Genomic DNA, 20,713 nt, shown 5'->3' on the forward strand with positions numbered 1-20,713 from the left:
TCAAATGTGTTTCCTAATAAATCACAGTAACCGTGTGAGTACAACATCAGAACCAAATTTGCTGTGAAAGAAAGCATTATGGTAGTCCTGTTTTGTGGGTCCGTGGTGCACCCCGGATAATTTTTATGACGATGGACAGGGAAGCTCAGTTCTGGTGACTTATTAAAAAGGACATTCTACTCCAAAATGATAATTTCTACATCCAGAAATGAGGCCAATAACATATTGGTAAAATAATTTGTTAACATTATTTTAACATATTGGACCATGAATATAGCCCATATTATCAGGTATGATATTAGCAAGAATAATTATCACCTGTAGCACAACTGATGCAGCATAGAATGATTGAGAGGAATCTGCTCTGAGCCAAGCAAACTGGTGGCAGAGAGGCTGCTGCAGTAGTCCTTCTCCTGCAGAGCACATCCCGTCCTCCCACTCCCAACCAGAGGAAGGGATGTGACCATGGTGTCTCCCCTCATGGCCTGAAGGTGCCCCTCTTTTAGTTTTGTTTATGGAGAAAAGCAATGGAAAGTTGTTGCTTTAATGTTTGCAGGAGTTTGGCTATGGGGCAGCAGGTCGCCAAGTGGTTAGAGCGTTGGACTTGTAACCGAAAGGTTGCAAGATCAAATCCCCGAGCTGTCAAGGTAAAAATCTGTCGTTCTGCCCCTGAACAAGGCAGTTAACCCACTGTTCCTAGGCTGTCATTGAAAATAAGAATTTGTTCTTAACCGACTTGCATAGTTAAATAAAGGTAAAATAAAAATAAAAGATAGTAGCTATAAATAGTCTGAAGCATGTTCTTGCCAATCTTTTAACTAGTTAGTATCCTACTGATGAATTGTATGTCCCAAAAATCTTGCATAAACACAGAGAATAGAATGTAGCCCGACCTGTTAGGGTAACCAGCCACCCAGGGTAACACGCCCCCTCCCTGTACTTCTCACAGAAACCACTTTATGTCACCATTTCCCCCCCCCCCCCCAACACTTTCCCTGGTTGCCACTACCCTTACTCAACTAAAAATGTAATGTCTCATTCTAATTACAAAAAAGTGAGGTAAAATGGCATTTTACCCCGTATTGCATTTAGCCCTATGCATTCATAGCAAATTGCGGAGCGGTAACATGCTTAACCATGCCGCTGCTAAAAACTCTGGGATTAAAATAATGTAGTTCACACTTATTTAAGAGTTGAGAAATAAATCAAGCAGGAATGGAAAGCTGGGATCCCCCTCTTTATAACAACGGACATTAAAACTGCTGTTTTGCCCACGATTGTAAGAATTGGTGTGCATTGACTGCTTGTCAATGTTTATTTAATGCATTAATATTTATCTCGCATAGAACACACAACAAGCCGACTAGGTAAATACATAAAGTATTATACTATGGGATGTCTGATTTTTCTATTCATTACTCGTTTTGTTGTTTGCAGAGGAAAAAGTAAATATGGGCTGTTGTAGCATCTTCAAAGTGCGCCTCAAAAAAACAAAACAATGTCATGTTCCATATTTTTGGGGCATGGCAGCACCAGTTAATGAATGCAGCAGAAACACTGACCCCAAGCAGTAATCAAAATCCACAAAGAAATGGTTAATTGACCACAAAATTAAGTCTCCAGACTTAAACCCAATTGAAAACCTGTGGTTTGAATTGAAGAGGGCAGTCCATAAGAGCAGATGAAGGATATCAAGAGATCTGGAAATATTCTGTATGGAGGAATATTCTAAGATCCCTCCCAACGTGTTCTCCAATCTCTTAAAACATTTGAGAAAAAGGCGGTGTCATTATCCTTGCAAGTGGATAACAGAGGTGCCAATAACTTTGACCCATATTTTTTTTGTATTATGAAAGGTTGGGCTAATGCGGTAATCAACAGGGAGTTGTAAACGGTACGTTACCTCATTAACCCTCCTCAGGACTTTAATCGGCCCCACAAACCACAGGCTCAGCTTCCGGCAGGGCAGGTGGAGGGGCAGGTTCTGGGTGGAGAGCCAGACCCAGTCGCCTGGGGAGAAAACAGGCGCCTCACTGCGGTGGCAGTCTGCCTGTTCCTTGTGCCGACGCACAGCGTGCTGGAAACCGAGTCTGCGCAGTGATCCAGATCTCCTCAGTGCGCCGAAACCACTCGTCCACCGCAGGAGCCTTGGTCTGGCTCGGATGCCAAGGTGCCAGGGCCGGCTGATACCCCAACACACATTGGAAAGGAGTGAGGTTAGTGAAAGAGTGGCGGAAGGAATTCTGCGCATACTCTGCCCAAGGTAGAAAATCCGCCCACTCCCCCGGCCGATCCTGACAGTAACACACGCAAGAATCTTCCCACCTACTGGTTGACCCTCTCCACCTGCCCATTTTCTTGAGGCCGATACCCAGAGGTGAGACTAACCGTGACCCCTCCAGCCAGTGCCTCCTCACCTTCTTGACCACCAAGAGTTCCTGGTCCCCTACGTCGTAGTTCCTCTGGGCGGGGCTTAGCTGCTTTGAGTAGAAAGCGCAGGGCCGCAGTTTTGGAGGGGTTCCGGTATACTGGGACAGCACTGCCCAGACTCCTACTTCGGAGGCATCCACCTCGACGATGAAGGGGAGTGAGGGGTCAGGATGTGCCAACACGGGAGCAGTGGTGAAACGTGCCTTCAGTGTCTTGAACGCCCTCTCCACTTCTGCCATCCACTCGAAGTAGCTGGGGACTTCCTCGCAGCAGGGAGGTAAGAGGCGCGACCACCGTGCTGAAGCCCCGGATGAACCTCCGGAAATAGTTGGCGAACCCCAGGAATCGCTGGACTGCTTTCACGAAGTTGGGGATGGGCCATAACCTGACTGCGCTGACGCTTTGCTCCTCCATCTCCACTCCCTCCGTGGAGATGAGATAGCCCAAAAAAGGACATGGAATGCTGGAGAGCAGGTCGGGGAGAAATGACCCCTTTCTCCACAATAGAAGCAGAGGCCCAGATTCCTCCTCCTCCTATGCTCTGCCTCTGGCAAACGTGCTGAGCCCACCTCCATCGGCTCTGGCCACGGAGCAGGGGTAGCCATGGGCTCCGAATTCTGCGCAGGTCTTCTTCTGGACCGCAGGAGGTTGTCCAACCGGATCGCCATGCTGATGAGCTGGTCAAATGACAGGTTGTCATCACGGCAGGCCAAATCCAGCTGTACCTCCTCCCGCAGCCTGCTGCGGAAAACAGTGACCAGAGCCAACTCGTTCCATCCGGTGGAGGCCGCGATGGTCCGGAACTCCAGGGAGAACTCCGAGGCAGTCCTAGATCCCTGGCGTAGTCGGAGTAGACGCTCACCCTCCTCTCGGCCCTCCACAGGATGATCAAACACCGAGCGGAAGAGGGTGAAGCGCTCGTAGGACTCGACCATGAGGGTGGAAACCCTGTCTCTCCCGGAAACAGCCCCAGCGTAGCGACCCCCTTGCATCTTGCTGGTGCGCCGCTGAAGCGCTCCGTGAGGGACAGGGGTATTCCACGGACCGGCTCCGATGGAACGGAGGTAGGTCGTGGTGTGGGAGCTGGTACCGGGATCAATACTGGAGACTAGAGGGACTGCACACTCCCCTCCAAGTGCAGGATGGTTGACAGCACACTGTCCATGGCGATACCGAGTCTAAAGAGACAGTCCTTGTGGTGCTGTACTGTCCCTACAATGGTCGCCAGCTCGGCCTTTTCTCCTGTCTCCACTTTGCGGGTTGGTTATTCTGTCACGATGGTATAAAAGCTTTGGACACAGGTGCAGGATAGGGGTTTTTAATAAACCCAAAACAAACATGTATACAATATCACCGGGCTGTACCCAAACAAAAGAGCGAGGGTAAACTTTGTTGAATGACACAGGACGATACCCGTAATACACAATATATAAAGCACTCAGCATAACAGCTGCACCAACGCATAGGTACTCACACGACCAGCGGACATGAGAACAATAACCGACAAAGACAGAGGGAACAGAGGGCACACACACAACATACTAATAGGGGAAATGGGAACCAGGTGTGTGTAATCAGACAAGACAGTCTGGGGTTGATGATAATGTATCCCGTGCACCAATTTGTTTGACAGTGAATTTTTTGTTGCAGAAAGTTAAGTTTAACAGGCTACAACCTATTTCGTTGAATTTAGTATCGGGTGTATTTACCGACAGCCTGTATAGGTCCGGAAAATGAAATCACTTAATGTTTCGTTTTTTAATTTTTTTTTTACTTCTTTGCCTGAAATCACCATCTCTGCGACACGGATTTAGTTCCTATGTCTCTTCCCATGGAAACTTCCACGTTCAGGGGAAATAGCGAGCATTTAAATGCGCTGCAGGAGCTGTATTTACTAATCAAAGCAAACCTTGTCACATGCGCAAAATACAACAAGTGTAGACCATACCGTGAAATGCTTACTTACAACAGTGCAGTTCAAGAAGAGTTAAGAAAATATTTACCAAATAAACTAAAGTAAAAAATAATCTAAAAATAAAAAGTAACACAATAACGAGGCTATATAGAGGTGGTACCGGAACCGAGTCAGTGTGTGAGGGTACATGTTAGATGAGGTAATTTGTACATGTAGGTAGGTGTGAAGTGACTATGCTTAGATAATAAACAGCGAGTAGCAGCAGTGTACAAAACAAATGGGGGGGGGGGGGGGGGGGGGGGGTGTCAATGTAAATAGTCCAGTGGCCATTTGATTAATTGTTCAGCAGTCTTATGGCTTGGGGGCAGAAGCTGTTAAGGAGCCTTTTGGTCCTAGACTTGGCACTCTAGTACCGCTTGCCGTGCGGTAGCGGAGAAAACAGTTTATGACTTGGGTGACTGGAGTCTCTGACAACTGTATGGGCTTTCCTCTGACACCGCCTATTATATAGGTCCTTGAAGGCAGGAAGCTTGGCCCCAATGATGTACTGGGACATACGCACTACCCTCTGTAGCGCCTTATGGGTCAGATGCCGAGGAGTTGCCATACCAGGCGGTGATGCAACCGATCAGGATGCTCTCGATGGTGAAGCTGTAGAACTTTGAGGATCTGGGGACCCATGCCAAATCTTTTCAGTCTACTGAGGGGAAAAAGGTTTTGACGTGCCCTCTACACGACTGTCTTGGTGTGTTTGGACCATGATAGTTCGTTGATGATGTGGACACCAAGGAACTTGAAACTCTCGACATGCTCCACTACAGCCCCATCGATGTTAATGGGGGCATGTTTGGCCCGCCTTTTCCAGTAGTCCATGATCAGCTCCTTTGTCTTGCTCACATTGAGGGAGAGGTTTTTGTCCTGGCACCACACCTACAGTTCTCTGACCTCCTCCCTATAGGCTGTCTCATCGTTGTCGGTGATCAGGCCTACCACTGTTGTGTCGTCAGCAAACTTCATGATGTTGTTGGAGTCGTGCTTGCCACGCAGTCGTGGCCAAAGGACTGCGTGGCCAAACAGGAAGTTCAGGATACTGTTGCAGTTGGAGGTGCTTAGTCCCAGGGTCCTTAACTTAGTGATGAGCTTCGTGGGCACTATGGTGTTGAACACTGAGCTGTAGTAAATGAACAGCATTCTCACATAGGTGTTCCTTTTGTCCAGGTCGGAAAGGACAGTGTGGAGTGCAATTGAGATTGTGTCATCTGTGGATCTGTTTTGGAGGTATGCGAATTGGAGTGGGTCTAGGGTATCCAGGAGGATGCTTAAGATGTGAGCCATGACCAGCCTTTCAAAGCACTTCATGGCTACAGATGTGAGTGCTAGGGGACGGTAATCATTTATATAGTTTGGAGATAATTGCCCCTTTTTCTGGGACTCACCCACAAACAGGACCAAGCCTGGCCTGCTGAGGAGTGATGGACTCCATCCTAGCTGGAGGGGTGCCCTCATCCTATCTATAAACACAGACAGGGCTCTAACTCCTCTAGCTCCACAATGAGATAGCCAGTCTGCCAGCTTAGTGGAGTCTGCCACTAGCACAGTCATTGCAGTCAGCTCGGCTATCCCCATTGAGACTGTCTGTGCCTCGATCTACTTTGGGTAAAACTAAACCTAAGAACTCCTCCATTCCTGTCATTATTGAAAGAGATTGTGATATCCCAAAATAAAATAGGGTTACTTAATGTTAGATCCTTCACTTCCAAGGCAGTTATAGTAAATGAACTAATCACTGATCATGATGTGATTGGCCTGACTGAAACATAGCTTAAGCCTGATGAATTTACTGTGTTAAATGAGCCCTCTCCTCCTGGTTACACTAGTGACCATATCCCACAAAGGCAGAGGTGTTACTAAAATTTACGATAGCAAATTTCAATTTACAAAAAAAAGACTGCGTTTTCGTCTTTTGAGCTTCTAGTCATGAACTCTATGCAGACTACTCAATCACTTTTTATAGCTACTGTTTACAGGCCTCCTGGACCATATACAGCGTTCCTCACTGAGTTCCCATCAGACCTTGTAGTCATGGCAGAGACAATATTCACATTTTTGGTTACTTTAATATTCACATGGAAAAGTCCACAGACCCACTCCAAAAGGCTATCGGAGCCATCATCGACTCAGTGGGTTTCGTCCAACATGTCTCCGGACCTACTCACTGCCACAGTCATACTCTGGACCTAGTTTTTTCCCCCGTGGAATAAATATTGTTGATCTTAATGTTATTCCTCATAATCCTGGACTATCGGACCACCTGTTTATTATGTTTGCAATCGCAACAAATAATCTGCTTAGACCCCAACCATGGATCATCGTGCTATAAATTCTCGGACAACCCAAAGATTGCTCCTAGATGTTGTTGCTGTCTCTGCCTGGCTGGTTCCCCTCTCTCCACTGGGATTCTCTGCCTCTAACTCTATTACAGGGGCAGAGTCACTGGCTTACTGGTGCTCTTCCATGCCGTCCCTAGGTGGGGTGCGTCACTTGAGTGGGTTGAGTCACTTCCGTGATTTTCCTGTCCGGTTTGGCGCCCCCCCTTGGGTTCATGCCGTGGGGGAGATCTTCGTGGGCTATACTCGGGGTAGTAAGTCGGTGGTTTGAAGATATCCCTCTAGTGGTGTAGGTGCTGTGCTTTGGCAAAGTGGGTGGGGTTATATCCTGCCTGGTTGGCCCTGTCCAGGGGTATCGTCAGACAGGGCCACAGTGTCTCCTGACCCCTCCTGTCTCAGCCTCCAGTATTTATGCTGCAATAGTTTATGTGTCGGGGGGCTAGGGTCAGTCTGTTATATCTGGATTATTTCACCTGTCTTATCCGGTGTCCTGTGTGAATTTAACCTGTTGAGGACAGACGTTCCGCTAGCGGAAGCCCTAGCCAACAGCCAATGGCATTGCACAGCGCGAAATACAAAACCAACTAAAATACCACAATTCAATTTTCTCAAACAATCAACTATTTTACACCATTTTAAAGATAAGACTCTCGTTAATCTAACCACATTGTCCGATTTCAAAAAGGCTTTACAGCGAAAGCAAAACATTACATTATGTCAGGAGAGTACCCAGCCCAAAAAATAATCACACAGCCATTTTCAAAGCAAGCATATATGTCACAAAAACCAAAACCACAGCTAAATGCAGCACTAACCTTTGATGATCTTCATTAGATGACACTCCTAGGACATTATGTTATACAATACATGCATGTTTTGTTCAATCAAGTTCATATTTATATCAAAAACCATCTTTTTACATTAGCATGTGACGTTCAGAACTAGCATACCCACCAAAAACCTCCGGTGAATTTACTAATTTACCCACGATAAACGTTCACAAAATACATAATTATTTTAAGAATTATAGATACAGAACTCCTTTATACAATCGCGGTGTCAGATTTTAAAATAGCTTTTCGGCGAAAGCACATTTTGCAATATTCTGAGTACATAGCTCGGCCATCACGGCTAGCTATTTTGACACCCACCAAGTTTGGGACAACCTAAACTCAGAATTACTATAAGAAAAATTGGATTACCTTTGCTGTTCTTCGTCAGAATGCACTCCCAGGACTTCTACTTCAACAACAAATGTTGTTTTGGTTCGAAATAATCCATAGTTACATTGAAATAGCTCCGTTTGTTTGTGCGTTCAGGTCACTAGCCGAAGGGTGACACGCGAGCGCATTTCGTGACAAAAAAATTCAAAATATTCCATTACCGTACTTAGAAGCATGTCAAACGCTGTTTAAAATAAATTTGTATACTATTTTTCTCGTAAAATAGCGATAATATTCCAACCGGGCAACGTTGTATTCATTCAAAGGCTGAAAGAAAAAAATTGAGAATTCTCGTGACCGCGCATCTCCAGTGTCACTGTCCCCAGGCTGACCACTCACAAATTCTGCTGCTGTTCTTCGCCCAGAGACAGCAGACACCCAATTCCACTTTCTGGCGGCTTCTGAGAGCCAATGGAAGCCTTAGAAAATGTCACGTTACAGCACAGATGCTGTATTTTCGATAGAGATGCAACAGAAGGACAACAAATTGTCAGACAGGGCACTTCCTGTATGGAATCTTCTCAGGTTTTGGCCTGCCATATGAGTTCTGTTATACTCACAGACACCATTCAAACAGTTTTAGAACCTTTAGGGTGTTTTCTATCCAAATCTAATTGTATGCATATTCTAGTTTCTGGGCAGGAGTAGTAACCAGGTTAAATCGGGTACGTTTTTTATCCGGCCGTGAAAATACTGCCCCCTATCCCAAAGAAGTTAAGTATGCTCCCTCTAATTCTCTCTCTCGCTCTCCCCTTCCAGAGGACCTGAGCCCTTGCCTCAGGACTACCTGGCTTGATGACTCTTTGCTGTGCCCAGTCCACCTGTTCTTCCTGCGGCTATGGAACCCTGACCTGTTCACCGGACGTGCTCCCTTGTCCCAGACCTGCTGTTTTTCGACTCGCTCTCTCTCTACAGCACCTGCTGTCTCTAACTCTAAATTCTCAGCTATGAAAAGTCAATTGACATTTACTCCTGAGGTGCTGACCTGTTGCACCCTCTACAACCACTGATTATTATTTGACCCTGCTGGTCATATATGAACGTTTGAACATCTTGGCAATGTACTGTTATAATCTCCACCCGGTACAGCCAGAAAAGGACTGGCCACTCCTCAGAGCCTGGTTCCTCTCTAGGTTTCTTCCTAGGTCCCTGCCTTTCTAGGGAGTTTTTCCTAGCCACCGTGCTTCTACATCTGCATTGCTTGCTGTTTGGGGTTTTAGGCTGGGTTTCTGCATAGCACTTTGTGACATCGGCTGATGTAAAAAGGGCTTTATAAATACATTTGATTGATTGCTATGGCCAATTGGACAGCTTAAATCCCTGTGCCAGCAGCTTTCAATACCCCACACAGGAAAAGCTGATACTAGCCTACGTGAGATTTCATAACTTTTAAAACCATGACCAGAGAGAGACTGTCAAAGAATAGAGCTGTTGTTTTTATGAGTGAATTCATGTCAAAGTTTTTATTCAGCACTAGCACTGCAGCAATGAATGAGCAGCAAGTGTATCGATAAGCATGCCTTTATTAGCAGCTCGTCGTGCATATTTGACATATACATACTATTTATTCGAACATACTGTTTAGTAGCAATGCATGCAGTAAGCAATGAATAACAACATACTAGGCACACGCATACCGAGAAGCCATTATCTAATGCGTAATAATTTTTTTCAGCTATTGTCAAACACGTGGGTCTAAAATTATGATTCTATTCCTCAATATCATGGAGTTAATTCGTACTAGATGAAAATCTGAAATGAGTATGACATCCTGGCAAATAAAACATACAAAATGTTCTACATTTCACCAATGTGTCGGAGGACACACTGTCCAGCTGGCTAGAGCGTGATGGTACAAGGAAATCCCGGCCGTCCAAAACCTCCCCTAACCCGGACGACGCTGGGCCAATTGTGCGCCGCCTCATGGGTCTCATGGTCACGGCCGGTTGTGACAAAGCCTGGGATCGAATCCGGGTCTGTAGTGACGCCTCAAGCACTGCAATGCAGTGCCTGAGGCCGCAGTGCTAAGGAAGGCCTACACTCTTAAATGGTTGTTCCTCAGCTCCCTTGGAGAACTCTTTCCCGATAAAGAACCTTTGAGTTAAGAAGGGGGGTTCTTGACGTGGCATCTACGGTTCTTCAGAATGCTAAAAGGTTCTTGAAATGTTTGGAAGCCTGCAAATGTGTCACTTTCATAGCACACAGCAAATTGGCCAGCGTTTAGTGGTCATTTTTCAGTGTAACATTTCTAGTGTTGATTCAGGAGTTAAATTAACACTGTAAAGAGTTACATTAACACTAAGTGGTGTAAAAGAACCCCAGTGATGGTATTACTAACCAGAGTTGAACCAAAACCATGGCCATCATTATCATATTTCCCAGCATGCTCTATTGCAGGTAGATTTTATTTTATTGTTTGTTTCAATATCCATGTTTTGATTAATTAATCAATCTTCTGCTACTCAAATATAAATAACACATTTTTCTAAACAAATCCAATATGTTACTTGGACTTACTGCACCAGTTACTGAAATAGTTCTTCCAATTTAGATGATTTAGGTAGTATCATATCTGAGTCATCCCAACCCTGGGAGTCATTCTGAATGCAGGTCGTGGGTGAATAAAAATTCTAAATGTTGGATATCTGCACATTGGCTGGATTTCAATAGGAATTCCACGATTTTGCAAGCCAGCATTATGTGTCTTGCAGGCTTGATGTGGTCTGTAAACCATGAGTTTAGGTTACAACTAGACCCTCAAAACAAGGCGTTATGAACTATGTTGTGTATTATGTTCAATAATTACATTTTAACAATAACATATCACATAGGATTTTACTTGGTGAAGGCCACAGTGCTTAAAATGAATGAATGCAACAACCATGTCTCTGTCACTAGCAAACAGTCAAGGATGGTACTGGTAACTAAAATTAAGTCGAAAGGCATCTTGGGAAATATGCAAATAAGGCTCAACACCTTATTTGCATAAAATAAGGTGTTGAGTGTGTGTGGTTCTTCAAAGAACCATCCCATTTAAGGTTATTCAAAGAACCTAGAATGGTTACCCACTCTTATGAACCTTATTTGGTTCCAACCTGAACCTTTATTTTTAATAGTGTACTATAAAACTGTATTTTCGCATACCCATAATGCCTATTATTTAGGACATACGTACAGGTATTCAGTCACGGCCGTTGACTGGCTTCTGGTCCCTGTGATACGGGGGTTAAAGTTATATGCAGTAGAAGTATGGACACTGACTCACCGTCCCTATAAAGCCTTACCTGAGCTCATAGACACTTGTTCGTCAATGGGGTGTGTGTTTGTATATCACATAATCAGACCTGCCATCCCTGCCCAACTTTTAAGAGTACCAGACGCGCGCGGCAAATAGGAGATTCAACTCGCACGCGTAGCACGCGCCGAATTGGGGTTTTCTTCCCCCTGCATGCACGCATACACGCGAGTTTGTGAGTTTGATTGCAATTATAGAATTTTACCAAATCAAGTCTATACAAGGTTTGAAATTGATAAAAATCTCAAATCTAATGCAAAGGTATTTTAGAAGCATTGCCTCTATAGCTAATATCGGACACTCATTCATTGTCCATCGCGCAGTCTTCTAACCCCCGACTCCATTTAATGCCAAGATGTTTATATTTATTTTTGATTATACTTTTTGTGACGTGGATCATAATTTCAGTTGCAGTCTATCAGGTTGCGTGATCCTCGTAATGTTACGTGGAAAATACAACTAATGGGACGCAGAATTAAATGTATATCACACTCTCACAAATGCGACCATTATGTATTAATCTCCATGTCCGTTGACACAAACTCCGTACGTCTGTGTGTTGCAGCTCGAGAATCGGGATGTTAGATTTAATCAGTGGCCCTATTCATTTCTGCGTACTTTTAACTCGGATCGCGTACATGGACAGAGAATTGCATAGTTGGAATGCAAAATGCGTGCAAGGTGGCAGGTCTGGATAACATTCATGTCCAGTTAGCATGAAATAGAGGGGCATTTGAAATGGGGCGGTACAGTACAACCAAAAACACAGTACATTTCCCAGGATTCCCTGGGATAACAATGACAGCTCACCTGACAATGTCCATGGCGTGGTAGATGATTTCTGATTGGTCCGTCCCAATGACCATCTTGGCTCCCGCTCTGGCGGCGAACATAGACAGGATGCCAGTCCCACAGCTCACATCTAGCACCACCTGCAGAATAGGAGGTAGAAGTGCACCTTTAATCCACAAAAGGAAACATTCCCTTCCTTATACAGTTGAAGTCGGAAGTTTACATACACTTAGATTGGAGTCATTAAAACGTCTTGTTAACAAACTATAGTTTTGGCAAGTCGGTTAGGACATCTACTTGGTGCATTACACAAGTCATTTTTCCAACAATTGTTTACAGACAGATCATTTCACTTATAATTCACTGTATCACAATTCCAGTGGGTCAGAAGTTTACATACACTAAGTTGACTGTGCCTTTAAACAGCTTGGAAAATTCCCCAAAATTATGTCATGGTTTTAGAAGCTTCTGATAGGCTAATTGACATCATTTGAGTCAATTGGAGGTGTACCTGTGGATGTATCTCAAGGCCTACCTTCAAACTCAGTGCCTCTTTGCTTGACATCATGGGAAAATCAAAAGAAATCAGCCAAGACCTCAGAAAAAAAAAAATTGTAGACCTCCACAAGTCTGGTTCATCCTTGGGAGCAATTTACAAAATGCCTGAAGGTACCACGTTCATCTGTACAAACAATAGTACGCAAGTATAAACACCATGGGACCACGTAGCCCTCATACCACTCAGGAAGGAGACGTGTTCTGTCTGCTAGAGATGAACGTACTTTGGTGCAAAAAGTGCAAATCAATCCCAGAACAACAGCAAAGGACCTTGTGAAGATGCTGGAGGAAACAGGATCAAAAGTATCTATAACCACAGTAAAACGAGTCCTATGCCGACATAACCTGAAAGGCCGCTCAGCAAGGAAGAAGCCACTGCTCCAAAATCGCCATAAAAAAGCCAGACTACAGTTTGCAACTAAACATGGGGACAAAGATAGTACTTTTTGGAGAAATGTCCTCTGGTATGATAAAACAAAAATAGAACTGTTTGGCCATAATGACCATCGTTATGTTTGGAGGAAAAAGGGCGGATGCTTGCGAGCTGAAGAACACCATCCCAACCTTGAAGCACGGGGTGGCAGCATCATGTTCTGAGACTGCTTTGCTGCAGGAGGGACTGGTGCACTTCACAAAATATATAGCATCATGAGGTGGATATATTGAAACAACATCTCAAGACATCAGTCAGGAAGTGAAAGCTTGGTCGCAAATGGGTCTTCCAAATGGACAATGACCCCAAGCATACTTCCAAAGTTGTGGCAAAATGGCTTAAACGGCTAGGGGTTCCGCTAGCGGAACGTTTTGACAACATCCGGTGAAATGGCAGAGCGCGAAATTCCAAAAGAATTTTGAGAAATATTTAACTTTCATACATTCACAAGTGCAATACACCAAATTAAAGCGGAACTTCTTGTTAATCTAGCCACCGTGTCAGATTTCAAAAAGGCTTTACGGCGAAAGCAAACCATGCTATTATCTGAGGACAAAACCCCATCAAACAAACACATGACAATCATAATTCAACCCACCAAGCGCGACACAAAACTCAGAAATAACGATATAATTTGAAGATCTTCTTCTGTTGGCACTCCAATATGTCCCATAAACATCATAAATGGTCCTTTTGTTCGATAAATTCCGTCGTTATATCTCCAAAATGTCCATTTATTTGGCGCGTTTGAATGAGAAAAACACTGGTTCCAACTCGCGCAACCTGACTACAATCTTGATCCAAACATTTTAAACAACTTTCCTAATACAACTTTAGGTATTTTTTAACATAAATAAGTTCTGTTATACTCAGACATAATTTTAACAGTTTTAGAAACTTTAGAGTGTTTTCTACCCAAGGAGGCCTACAAACCTGACTCAGTTACACCAGCTCTGTCAGGAGGAATGGGTCAAAATTAACCCAACTTATTGCGGGAAGCTTGTGGAAGGCTACCCGAAACGTTTGACCCAAGTTAAACAATGCTACCAAATACTAATTGAGCGTATGTAAACTCCTGACCCACTGGGAATTTGATGAAAGAAATAAAAGCTGAAATAATCAATCACTCTCTACTATTATTCTGACATTACACATTCTAAAGTGGTGATCCTAACTGACTTAAGACAGGGAATTCTTCCACAGATTAAATTCTGGGAATTGTGAAAGTTTAAATGTATTTGGCTAAGGTGTATGTAAACTTCCGACTTCAACTGTAACTAGAAAAGGATTGGCTGATTAGCGTGTTCAGAAGGGTAGATAGAAATGTATCTAACGGGTGTAGACCAGGGGTGGCCAATAATTTAGTCCCGAGGGCCACATAGGGCCGCACAGATTTTTTTGGGTCCGATTTGTTCATCAAAAGAAAAAAAAGGGCAGGTATTTGAAAATCGTATCCTGTAGGTCCATTATAATTTCGATATACTTTCTATAAAAGTTAAGAGACGTTCAAGAGTGGCCTGGGGTGGCCAGTGCAATCAAAAATGCCATTTTTATATATACTTCCACACAAGAAGGTTGGAATAATACTGTGAAAATTATGATAATGCCCTTTTAGTGTAAGCCTTTTGAAAAGACCGCCTGATATTTCTGCCTGTTTTGGTGGGATGGAGTTTTGGCCTACCTGGTGAAATCTGAGAAGAGGCTACGAGAAAAGGATTGAGCTACACACAAAACAGCAAACCCATAGCCCTCGTAATACAATCCATTTTCAACTTCCCTCACAAATATTTCTCCCTCTGATATACTCCTATCCTCTGGTCTGGCTGGTCTAGTGACATGGGTTCAAATCCAGCCTACAGTCCTTTGACACAATCTCTCTATCTTTTCCCACTGTCGTTCTCTTTCACCATCTGTTCAATGAAATCTGAAAATATATTTTTAAGAGATACTTCTTTCTGGTTCGCTGAATGACCATACTGAGGGCGAGGTGCAGGAGAGGAGCCAGAGTGTTTATCACGATGACAGGGGTTGCAGCAGGTCGACATAACCCTCATCCACCGCCACCCCGATGACAGGGATAACAATACCCAGTCCAAACCCTGCTTTTCTTCTTCCTGCAACCGTCCCGTTTCCTACCCATTCTCTCCCATCCCTAACCCCTTTGACTGGAAAATTGCTCCACCACCCTTCACCATCCTCTTAAACCGTTTCCCCTCCTCTCCCCCCTCCCTCCGAGCCTACCCGGTGGCAGCACATAAAGGATGGCCTTGGAGATGGACGCTGCCTGCTTCCAATGACAGTGCAGGGTTGGGGGAGGAAGAGGGGCAATAAGGGGGTTGGTGTGGGCCCGTTATCAGCACTCCACAGTCCACGGCTGAGAGGCGCTACAGCGCGTAATGAAGTGGCAGTGTTTTAAATCAAGCGCCGTCACTGCTATAGCAATTGTGAATTTATATTTTAAAACCCGCACTGCCGAGTTCTTTGCTCACCTTGTCCTTCAACACTTCCAGGTACATGAAGTCCCTGTAGCTTCCTGTGCGTACTTTATCTTGAAAGGAAGGAACAAAGGACATTCAGGTCATCCATTACCACAGGCATAGAAAACATAATCATAGAGCATGTCTTCAGAAACAACATAACACACTGAAACAAATTATCCAATCACCCGAGACCAAGGTGTGTGTCACAGCCGGGCGTACGGTTGTATGTCTATGTGATGGAGAGTTTCCGTGAAAACTAGAGGGGAGATGACCACAGGATTCTGGAGTGCCATGTTTGTATGTGGTGTCATCTCGTTGAATCAGAGGTGACTGGGGATTTGACTCCACGGAAAACGAGTACAATGCTTGCTAAGCGTAGAAATCTAAAGAAGAGTAGACTCATTCAACCATTCCACATGGAATCTAGTTGGTCAGACTGGCTAATTAACCTGCCAATCAAATCCTTACACTTTTCAGAAGGAGGCCCTTTCCATACCCATGAAACACACATTTATCTAAAACTCACAACTTATTCTCACTCACTTCGGATGATGCCTTCGCATGCTTTTGATGAGGTGACAGAAGCCGAACAAAGTGATTAAATCTTTTGCCAAATTACAGTTAAATCCCATAGGAGCGGTTTCCCGGAAACAGAGATTCTTCATTGAGCTTGCTTTTAGTCCAGGACTAGGTTTAAGAGCGTCAAGGAAACCACCCTCTCCCCATGGTGTTGAAATAAATTAATTGTATCTGTTCCAAAGACTGATCTGACATGACAGCTGACCTCATATTCATTAAACTAGGCTGACATGAGGTGCGAAGGATCCTTGGAGCAAGGATGATTGAAAACCAGAGCTTCTAGTAATAGAGAACTGATTCTTCCAGATTTATCTTCAATAACTTGACCAGAGATGCAGATTCAACGTTGATGATGGGGCAGGGAAGGAAGTGGGAGGGTTAAATGGTGAGACTACATTTCTCTCACCCTGTCTTACGCACGCATGCACGCTCACACACACACACACACACACACACAGTGTGATCCACTTTATGGCAGCCCGTAAAAGAGTTGACGATCTTCTACCGCAAACCTGTCACGTGGTTCCTCTTTCCTCCGAGGAAGGGTTTTTGATGGAGTTTAGTCTGACATATATAGTGCTAAGCACCAATCAGAGAGAGGGAAAGAATCATGTCGAAGCACTGCGGTAAGTGAGAGAGAGAGGGTTGACCACCTAGCATTCCTACCCACACACACACACACACACAACTTATTATGCTTAAGAAGTGTGAAATATAAATCACCACATCTCAAAGCTCCACCATGTTATAGTAATGCTGATGTTTCGCATGAGAGCTCACTCCTTATTGCTGATTTGTCACTTTGAGAAAAATGTAATGTTATCAACATCGTAGTTTGCAGAGACGATCATTTTAATTTAATGCTACATCGAGCCTTTCAGATAAACCGCACTGCTAAACCTGCATCCCTCCTCTCTCTGCAGTGGCTACTGAGTTATGACGAAACAGCGGTTTAACAGAGGGCATGAGTGTATGCATATGTGCAGGCATGCCATTGTGGCAGCGAACCTTAAGCATCTCTTTGTGGATGCTGTAGTGGCCATATGAGCTGAAGTAGGCCTCGTCCTCGCGGAGCTCAGCCACAGCACCCAAGGCCCCGGTGCCCCGACCCACATCTGCAATCAATTGCCCCGACCCACATCTGCAATCATTTGATTGCAGATGTGGGTCGGGGCACCGGGGCCTTGGGTGCTGTGGCTGAGCTCCGGGAGGACGAGGACCCTGGGCCAGCAACCTGACACAAATACCATAGTATTTTACAACAGAGTAGGACGAGGTTGCCCCTAGACCCTGATCTAAGGTCAGTTTTGCATTCCCCCGCATGGTTTAAGGTTCAGATTGGCTGATCCTAGATCAATGCGTACGGGCAACTTCTATCCGGAACGTATTGGAACAGATTTACAGCAGCACAGTCACACACTTACAGCACCAACTGCACAACCTTCCGACAGGACATAGCAGTAAATGGAAAGAGAGCATCTATAACCCCCCTCCTCTCCACCCCCCACTCTATGCAGTATTGGAATTTTCCCTCCCTTCTCCTTTTCCTCCTAGTCAAAGGAAAGGCCTCTCCAATACTGAGTTCACTGAGTCCCCCTGCTGGCTGCAGGTGGGAGGTGCAAGTGTGAGAATGAGAAACACCAGTGCCATCAAATGCCGGGATCAAGAGTGTGACCATTTGGTTGCAATATGCGACCATTTTGACTTGACTGTGCAAGTAAAAAATGTATTGGTCACATCAGTGCCAGCTGCAAATTCTAGGTGGTTACTTCACTCAAACCTTTGTATTTTTGTGGCAGCTAAAATAATGATTTGCTCAAAAAGTGTTCTGAGAAAATGTGTTCTGATTGCGCAATTGAGGACACTGGAGTAACATACTATACTTTACGTCAGAGGTAAATATTTTATTTAAGCAACTATTAAAATCTTAAATAAAATAATGCGTTTTCAATGGTGAGCGAGTGTTGTGCCTTACCCTTTTCAATGATGATCACATTTTTGGGTTGCACCTCAACTCACATTGGTTGAGCACCTTTCACTACTTCCCCTTTCAATTGCTACCACGGTGGTGCATATGCTTCTCATATTTCTTCTGTTAGAAACATTTCAATTTGACCCTATGCATATTGGCCAATTCCCTCGAGTATAAAGGGTTAATGTAGTATGTGTATTTTTTAATAATATCAGAAATGGTAGTAGTGGTGATGCTAATAACAGTAGTAGTCGCAGTAATTAACAGTAATGTTAATAGTAGTGTGGGCAGCACTGACTTGAGTTTGTGTAGGTCATCCATAGCTCTGGCCAAGGCCTCCTCTGTGCGCTGGGCCCTCTCCTCTGCAGCCTGGGCCCTCTGCAGGAGAGCAGCAGAGGAGTAGCTGGCTTCACACTGGCCCCCAGTAGAGGGGCCATGCAACATCCCCATCCCCACACAGTTCTTCCAGATCTAACAAAAGGGAAAGAGAAAAAGAGAGGGGGGACTCACTTGAATTTCAAAACACAGGAAGATAATGACTGCCTACTCTAACAGTACTGTGTACAATTGCATCTCTGCCAAACATGCAATGCTTTAAACCTCCTTTGTCTGAACCATGTCAGTGACGTCATCCCATGCAAATGCCCAGTCAAATAACGCTAGATAAAAGAAAACAGCACTGCAGATTCACTATGTTTATAGGAACAGCTTGCAGGCTTTGTTGGTTTTAAACAGGTTCAAGTTCTTCTTTAAAACAACATTGGATATTGTTGCAAAACGCCACATCTGGTGAAAACATTCTAAATATACCTGTAATGCAGTTACCCTTTATCTGCAATTGATTAAATTGAGGCCTTTGAGTTGAACAATGAACCTGTGAATTCCAGTACCTATCTGCAGTAAGGGGTCATCCTGTAAAGCTGGCCTCAAGTACTCATCACTCTCCCAGGGAATTGAACACTCATATCGTAGACAGGCTCTGCCAACTGTACTTCTGCAAACATAAACAGTCAAAATTGTCCATGAACTTGGAAAACCAAGGATGTACTTGGCACGACATAGAAAGGCGATGTTTTAATGCTAAGAAGTAACTGATTCATTTCGGAGGTTCGAGAACCTAAAATTCATGATTAATCAAATCATAGCTATAAAGAACACAATTGCAAATCTATAATTATGTTTTTGTTTACATGTGTGTTGGAGAAGGCTCCTGCACACTGTATGCTTGCAATAATATCAGCAATGGGGCTTTCCACACAAGATATAGGCCCAAAGATAATTCTGAAGTTTTGGATCTTCCTGAAATTATATCCCTGGAAAGGTCCTTTGGGGGTAGGATGTTTGGCATACATTTGAAATCATTTGGGGGGGGGGGGCGCATCACTTATTTAATTAAGACACTACAATGATTAGTTTGTAGATACAAAGCCAGTGTTGGTGTAATTTGAAACCGTATCGGATGATCTGAGTACTGTTAAGATTAAGAAGTTTACAAACTTACTGTTTCTTAACCACTTCAGCAAGCTGAACTTGATGCTCTACTAGGCAGTGTTGTAGTGTTTCTGGTACAGAATGACAACCTGAGAAAACATGAGGGACAAGACTTATTTTAACCAGCAACACTTTCAGAGAGAGTTAACTATTTCAAACCAGATTAAATGTATCAGTGAGTTGCTTAGAACAGCAATGATACAGACTTGTCACAGAATAAGCAAGTAACTTGAAAGTTGTCATTGGCCTCCTCCATCCACTGCTCCTCATTATCACTGTCTGAGAGATCGGGCACAGCGTCCCCTGCTCCACCGTCGTGATCTGACACAGTGTCAACGGGGGATAGGTACACCAATCTTTGGTGTCAGTGTTAAAACATTGCATGAACTGGCTAACTAGATAGATGTAGCGAACGGGCATTGCCGTTATGTGTGCCTAACAAGTTCAAGCACTTTTTTTCAGTGCAGGTTTCGTTTACTTTGAGTTATCTGAATAACGTGGTAATCCAAAAAGCTGCATGGCGTATGCTCAATAGAAGCTCAGCTAGCAAACTGGCTAGCTAAAGTTAGTTAGTCAGCATACCGGTATAAGAAATGCGTTAGCTAACTAGCCACAAGCAACATTGCAAGACTTCAAATGTACACACGAATTAACAATTATTTCAAGTGCAAAATATCCAAATTACAATATGATGACCGTTCTCTGTAGTACACGATTCAGTATTTATATTATCATAGTTTTTCACGCACTATTTACATATCTCACGTGTACCTGTGTATTCCGTCATGCTGTCTCCTTGGTTTCAACCGTGTACACGCTGCTTCCGAGTCTAGTTCCAACGTGTACTTACAGACAATGGCCACTAGAGGTTACCAACTCAATCTTTAAGGGAATTGAAAAGGTGGTCATAGATTTTTTTTTTATTGCAACAATAATATTTTTTTTTGCATTTAACCTTTATTTAACTAGGCAAGTCAGTTAAGAACAAATTCGTATTTAAAATGAGAGCCTACCAGGGAACAATGAGTTAACTGCCTTGTTCAGGGGCAGAACAACAGATTTTTACCTTGTCAGCTCGGGGTTTCGATCTAACAACCTTTAGGTTACCGACCCAACGCGCTAAACACTAGGCTACCTGCCACCCCAGATGTGTAATAT

At 44.0% G+C, this 20,713-nt stretch overlaps 1 protein-coding gene across 1 annotated transcript in view; it reads right to left on the reverse strand.

The window, feature by feature from the left end:
- LOC145858979 (protein arginine N-methyltransferase 3) overlaps positions 1-20,395 on the reverse strand; it is a 51,951-nt gene extending 31,556 nt beyond the window's left edge. Inside the window, exons 1-6 of the mRNA XM_082957687.1 lie at positions 20,327-20,395; positions 19,566-19,644; positions 18,955-19,058; positions 18,363-18,535; positions 15,523-15,581; positions 12,061-12,182 (exon numbers count right to left, since the gene is read on the reverse strand). Coding sequence (XP_082813813.1) covers positions 12,061-12,182; positions 15,523-15,581; positions 18,363-18,501 — 320 coding nt within the window. The 5' untranslated portion in view covers positions 18,502-18,535; positions 18,955-19,058; positions 19,566-19,644; positions 20,327-20,395. The remainder of the gene's footprint in view (positions 1-12,060; positions 12,183-15,522; positions 15,582-18,362; positions 18,536-18,954; positions 19,059-19,565; positions 19,645-20,326) is intronic.
- Positions 20,396-20,713: the final 318 nt, after the last annotated feature.

Source organism: Salmo salar, chromosome 11 (genome assembly GCF_965601325.2).
Source record: "Salmo salar chromosome 11, fSalSal1, whole genome shotgun sequence".
Lineage (NCBI taxonomy): Eukaryota > Metazoa > Chordata > Actinopteri > Salmoniformes > Salmonidae > Salmo > Salmo salar.